This window comes from Miscanthus floridulus, chromosome 5 (assembly GCF_019320115.1).
Source record: "Miscanthus floridulus cultivar M001 chromosome 5, ASM1932011v1, whole genome shotgun sequence".
NCBI classification, from domain to species: domain Eukaryota; kingdom Viridiplantae; phylum Streptophyta; class Magnoliopsida; order Poales; family Poaceae; genus Miscanthus; species Miscanthus floridulus.
The window spans coordinates 147,626,973-147,633,447 of NC_089584.1; the positions used below are offsets into that span (position 1 = coordinate 147,626,973).

General features: G+C 37.1%; 1 protein-coding gene across 5 annotated transcripts; it reads right to left on the minus strand.

The window, feature by feature from the left end:
* Positions 1–2,736: 2,736 nt before the first annotated feature.
* On the minus strand, positions 2,737–5,657 carry LOC136451121 (uncharacterized). Of its 5 annotated transcripts, XR_010758551.1 has the most exons (7): positions 5,490–5,657; positions 5,279–5,419; positions 4,532–4,750; positions 4,375–4,448; positions 4,033–4,298; positions 3,324–3,380; positions 2,737–3,251 (listed from the first exon to the last, which is right to left on the minus strand). XR_010758551.1 is itself a non-coding variant. In XM_066451868.1 (5 exons), the coding sequence occupies exons 1-5, from the start codon at positions 5,655–5,657 to the stop codon at positions 4,280–4,282; spliced, it is 621 nt and encodes a 206-aa protein (XP_066307965.1). In that variant the 3' UTR covers positions 2,737–4,279. The 5 variants fall into 5 exon arrangements, 1 of the variants encoding a protein (XP_066307965.1); XR_010758549.1 differs by having other exon boundaries at positions 2,737–4,125; positions 4,227–4,298; XR_010758550.1 differs by having other exon boundaries at positions 2,737–3,380.
* Positions 5,658–6,475: the final 818 nt, after the last annotated feature.

Consider the following 6,475-nt stretch of genomic DNA (forward strand, 5'->3'; position numbering starts at 1 on the left):
GGAAGGTCCTGTTTCTTCATGAAACTCATAACTTCATCCTCATTCATTCTATTTCATCTGTATTTCAATTATGTAACATACTTATAAGCTATGGCTTCACAAAAAGTAAATAATTACTTACAAGTTATGGCCTATGAACATTTCATAGAAAATGCATCCCAAACTCCATGAAATAGATTTTTTTAGTTTTTGTGTAAGGGTTGGTCTATATTTCAGGTGTCATATATTTATTTATTATGGCATCGTCTTTGACATAAGAACATATGCAGTTCTCTTATGGTCAATTAAGATACTGTTTGAATCTATGTCCACACACTTGCAGCTCACATTACAGATCCAATGTTCCTCGAGTGATGTCTTCGGTCATCCTGTAAAAGACATTAATCATGTAGTGTCATTTAATCTAGGGTCTATCCTCCACCAATCCAAACAAGAAGATTAGTCATGAGTAATAAAATGTATTAACTTTAAAGTATCTTTTAAATCAAGATATGATATTCTTTTGCTTAAAGACATGTTATAGAAATTCATAATTATTCATAGATAATCTCTATCCATGCTAACATCATGTAGCACTGACACGTTTCTGCACATTTTGAAAGCTTTTTGAAGCAAATGCACCGTCTTCTTAAACTCATCGGATCTATTGGATATTCTCAGCTTCCTCGCCACTATGACATGGGTATGTCCATCCTTCTTCCCATGTAAGGTTTCTTGAAAAATTACATCACCTATTTCTTCACGGAGCTTTAAGCTTAAGCTATGCGATTTTAGGTCTCAAGAGTTAAAACCTAAGCCCTCCGAAGAGGAAGGCGGTATCTTTCATAATGCCCAATATATACGCGTTAACAATTGCAGCAATTTCGCACAACATTATAACAACTCTCATAATGCCCAATATATACGCGTTAACAATTGCAGCAATTTCGCACAACATTATAACAACTCTGTATAAATTGATTCAACAGTTCCCTTACCTCTCACCTCGCTGGTAGGGAAGCCGTCGGTCGGCGGAGAGTCGTCGCGGTAGTCAGAGCGACATGGGGAGGCAACGCCGCAGGGAAAGCTGGGAAGAAGCACCCACTGGGAAGAGGGGAAGACGCACAGCAAGGAAGCCGCGTCGTTGGATCCCTCAGCTAGAGATGGACTCTATTTGAGTTTTTCTTTTTATGGGGGCGATCGACCTAATTTTTTAAGAAAATTTACGTTTGGCCTACTAGGAGACTTAAACTCATCTTTGGACCCTAGGGGTCGGTGTCATGAGTCCTGTCCTCCTGGGAGATCTTCGGCACCGAGACTTAAACTCATCTTGGTCCCAGGAGGCCATGACTCATGACGCCGATCCCTAGGGTTCAAAGATGAGTTTAAGTCTCCCAGGAAGACAAACGTAAATTTTCTTCGAAAAAGAGTTAAATAGTAAAAAATTAGGTCGAGCGTCCTCCTAAAAGGAAAAACTCAAACAGAGTCCATCTCTAGCTGAAGGATCCGGCGGCGCGGCTTCCCTGCTGCGCGTTTTCCCCTCTTCCCAGCGGGTGCTTCTTCCTGTCTTTCCAGCTTCCCCTGCGGTGTTGCCTTCCCATGTCGCTCTGACTACCGCAACTCCCCGTCGACAGACGACTTCCCTACCAGCGATGTGAAGTGAGGAACCATTGAATCAATTTGTGCAGAGTTATTATAATGTTGTGTGGAATTGTTGCAAGTGTTAACGCGTGATATATTGAGCATTATAGAAGATGCCGCCTTCCTCTTCGGAGGGCTTAGGTTGCACCTCTTGGGAACTGAAGTCGCATAGTTTAAAGCTCCGTGAAGAAATAGGTGATGTAATTTTTAAAGGAACCTTACATGAAAAAAGGATGGACATACGCATACCATAGTGGCGAGGAAGCTGAGGATATCCAATAGATTCGAAGAGCTTAAGAAGACGGTTGATTTGCTTCAAAAAGCTTTCAAAATATACAGAAACGTATCAGTGCTACATGATACTAGCATGGATAGTGATTACCTATGGATAATCATGAATTTCTACAATATGTCTTTAAGCAAAAGAATATTATTTCTTGATTTGAAAGATACTTTAAGGTTAGTACATTTTCTTACTCGTTACTAATCTTCTTATTTAAATTGGTGGATGATTGACCGTATATTAAATGGCACTACATGATCAATGCCTTTTACAGGATGACCGAAGATATCACTCGAGGAACATTAGGTCTGTGGAATGTGGGCTGTAAGTGTGTGGACATAGATTCAAACAGTATTTTAATTGACCATAAGAGGACTGCAGATGTTACTTGTTTCAAAGACGATGACATAATAAATAAATATATGGCACCTGAAATATAGACCAACCCTTCCACAAAAACTGAAAAATCTATTTCATGGAGTTTGAGATATATTTTCTATGAAATGTTCACATGCCATAGCTTATAAGTAATCATTTGCTTTTTATGAGGCCATAGCTTGTAAGTACCAATGGTGGTCATATTCTTATTATATTACATAATTGAAATGCAGATGGAATGAAATGAATGAGGATGAAGTTATGAGTTTCATAAAGAAACGGGATCTTCCTTCCTTTTTAAATGGAAGTTTTTATCTCCTCAACTGAACAAGATTATTGGTTCCTGCCTTAAGTTTGAAGCTTCAGAAAGACCAATTTTAAATGAACTACTACTTTCATTTTTTGAATGCCATGATGATGAAGGTGGGAGTCTTACATGGAGGTATGCCCCCGGTTAAACGTGCATTGTCTCTTACTTGCTTGCTACTTGCTTAATAATCTTATAAGTGTGAGCAGTTCTATAAATTGAACAAACCTTCCAAACAAGACCTTGGCAGAGAGGGAGGAAGAGTTGAATGCTTATCTATAGAAGTGATGTCCTCATCATGTGGTCCAGTTAGAGTCTATATGTTCACCACTATATCTCCTCCGGCTGATGCCAACATATTGGGCTCCTGGAAAAATAAAAGCGCTGAACATTACCACATCACGAAAGTACTAAAATGCACAAAAAAACTTAATTTCTAGTGTACCTCACAGCACCATTTGATATCATGAATAGGCTCTTTATGCGCTCTAGTTCTTTTTGCACTCAGCACATACACCTACATTGCACATTATTGTACTACAATTCACCATGTTATCACTTACTAAAACTACCAAAGAAGTTTTGGAGAAACCCACCTCTTTATCTTCCTCATACACACAGATGGCCCTTCCCCTGCATGCGCTAGATATAAGATTGTTCACTCTGCACCAAAAGTAACAACTCAATTTACCCACCACCCAATAAGTGTGAAATAAGTCAGTCCTTTTTGTTTACCTTGACCAGTCTGTGCAAGTAATCCTTGTGATGTGTTCGTTCAGAGATGTTCCGAATCTGAGAAAAGAATGCATCAAAGGAAGGATTAAATTTGATACAATATATTTTTAAAAGATTTTTTTTAAAAGTTGCATAAAAGCTTTCTACTTATGATTGTTTCTTAATATATACAAACTTGGTAGCCACTCATCATAATTTAGTTGAACCTTATTGACCATGTGTCTTTATCATCAATTTCTAATTTCTAAAGGTGTTAACAACCTTTTCATTCCCTCCCCTATCGACTCAGTGCTAAAGCTGTATGACCTAAATCTTTTAGAGAAGTACCATCTTTATTATTGTGAAGAAAAAAATGAAGATCAGATACTGTGCACATAGTTCTGTAGTTTAGTTTATTCCTTTGCTTATTCTACACTTATTCTACACCCTGGTGCATCTACACCCTTTGGAATTACTACTCCACTAATGTTTACTCATGAGAAAGAAAATTAGTGACAATCTGAGTGTCTAACGTTCATATCAAGATGAGCAGATTTAGTAAACTTACTCCATGTTAGTAATTATTTACATGCTATTGGTATGTGTGTTTAAAATAAGCGCTATCATTCTCAATATTTCTTTTTGGTGATTACAGTTTCGTGATTTTGTATTAATTATTGTCTTTTTACACCTACACGTGGAAGCTAAAAGAAACCAAAATGGTACTTACTGCCATGTTTCTTTAGAGACAGCTGCCTTCTTGGGATTTAAATCCACTTGGCCTTTAGAGTCCAGCCATCAAAACTTTAAACAGAAATCATCCCTGCATTCACATTAATTTCATACAAACTTCAATTGGAGAAAAACATGAAATAGAGAATTTAAACATTACATATCATATTGAACAGGAGTGTCAGACATTACCCAGCGGATAGTATTCTTCCATTTTGAGTACCAAAGCTAATAGCATTTACTCCTCAATGTTTATGATAGTTGCTACACAATATTGATCAGGGATTTAACTCAACGCAAACTTCACAGTTTATTTACTTAAATGTTGCTTTGAACTTACTTGTTTTTCTTGGAGTTAATAGATGCAGCCTCATGAATTTCCACACCCTCATTGCCATCTTTGACCCCATACATCTGTTGAGTTCAAAATTTTAGAGCTCAGAACAAATACATGAGTTAGAAACAATCTAATGTGCTAAGTTGAGGAGGATACATACTTGGATGCTATTAAAAGCTGCAACAGCAAACTTGTCGCTCCCTGGAGTCCACATTGCGCATGAGACCGGTTGATTTTTACCTATTGACATCCTAATACTCACCTCATAAGCTCCCATATGTTCTCTGATGATGGCTATGTACCCTTTATTGGTGCAACATAAGAGGAGCTTCCCACTTTCATTCCACGAAAGACTCATAATTTCCTCATTATTCAGATGCTAGTATTTCAAAGATTGAGGCAATATTAGTGAGTATATTATGGAATTCTATAAAAATGATATTTAATATAAATTATGGTTCACTCTATCACAAAGTAATTTGGCTCCATCTCGTAGGAGAGGGTCAGACATCAATGCTTCAAACTTCGTTTGGCTGCATTAACAATGGCCATCAAATGGAAAAGGAAGAAGGTTTTGGTGTCATTCAGATTGAAACACAAAACGAGGCAGTGTTAATGAAGAACTTGCACAAGTACATGGTCAAATAACAATGCCTCATTAACAATTTCTCCTGTTCTCTTTCTTTGCAAGCTAATTTCTCTTTCTAAACTCTTCCGTCAAAACAATGCAACCCGGTTCCATGTAAAATAGACAGTGCAGCTGTGTAGCTACACACACTAAGATGTATTGATAACTACTTATCCAAACCTCTCCATCTAACTCTTGCACACCAAACTCCAAACAGTTTCTAAATTTTTTAATGAATTGGCGTATTTTATTGATCACTTTATTAAAAAAGCCACTTACATGAATTTCTGTCATGACTGAGAACTCCTCTTTGGCTTCATCATATAGCCATAATGTTACATGATTCCAGTCTCCCGCAGCAAGCACGAGCCCATCTGGATGCCAAGCGCAAGACCTGAGATGCTCCTTTGATTTCAAATCCTGTAAAGGCAAACTTAGCTAAGCTACGAATTGAGTGTCAAAAAATTTGAAAAATAACACCATCCATTACCTTGGATGTCCACCGGGACTTGGTACATGACCACACAATTAGAGTGTCGTCTCTGGCTGAAGCAAGCATGTGTTCAGCCCCATTACATGGCTTGGGGTTCCACGATAGTTTCCGCACTTGCCCTTTGTGACCATTCAAAGAATCTTTATACTCCAATGAGCGAGACATCCAGATCCTGGGAAAGGATAGCACTCATATCACATTTGTGCCAACAGTTAGGAAAATCTACTTACCAATTAAATAAACAGTAAGAGCTAATTTTTACCCTACATGAGCCACTACTTGGAAAGTTAGCAAGAAAAGGGAAATGGAGGGAATTAGGGAAAGGAAAAAGTTTACTTAACCCCCGCACCTTTCATACTTGGTCTACTTCACCCCCCAACTATGAAACCGTCTATTTTACCCCTGAACTTTATAAAACCGTCTATTTTACCCCTTGGGCGGTTTTCAGCGGCGGTTTACTACAATAACAGCAGGTCTGCTACAGCAACGGTGGGTTTGCTACAGTGTCGTTTGTTTTCAATTTTTTTTATTTATTTTCGGTGAATTTTTGAAAAATCATAGTAAATCATAGAAAAATCATAAAATAAAAAATCTAATTTTATTGGACTCCACATGAGTAGATCTACACAGTGAATATATAATACGGTATGCTTTAGTACAATTTTTTTTGTAGCTTTAGATTAATTGAAAAATCCAATTTTGTCTGTAATTAATTAGAATTTATCTATAACTAAGTTATACATAGTCCAATGAGCACGAAATTTTTACTATAGTTCAAGCATACAATAATTAGCGTATCATAAAAATTTCACCATAATTGGACCATAGAAGCTGCAGCTATGAATTATTCCAATTAATTACAGACAAAATTAGATTTTCCAATTAATCTAAGGCTACAGTAAAAAATTTGTACTAAAACATATCGTATTATATATTCACTATGTAGATCTACTCATGTGGAGTCCAACAAAATTAGATTTTTT

Bases quoted from the DNA above. Each gene is read 5' to 3' on its own strand.
- LOC136451121 (XM_066451868.1), bottom strand. From the start codon at position 5,657: ATGTCTCGCTCATTGGAGTATAAAGATTCTTTGAATGGTCACAAAGGG. The intron at 4,751-5,278 runs GTAAGTGGCTTT...TTGAAATACTAG, and splicing joins CAGTCATGACAGAAATTCAT to CATCTGAATAATGAGGAAAT. The intron at 4,449-4,531 runs GTATGTATCCTC...TGAACTCAACAG, and splicing joins CAGCTTTTAATAGCATCCAA to ATGTATGGGGTCAAAGATGG.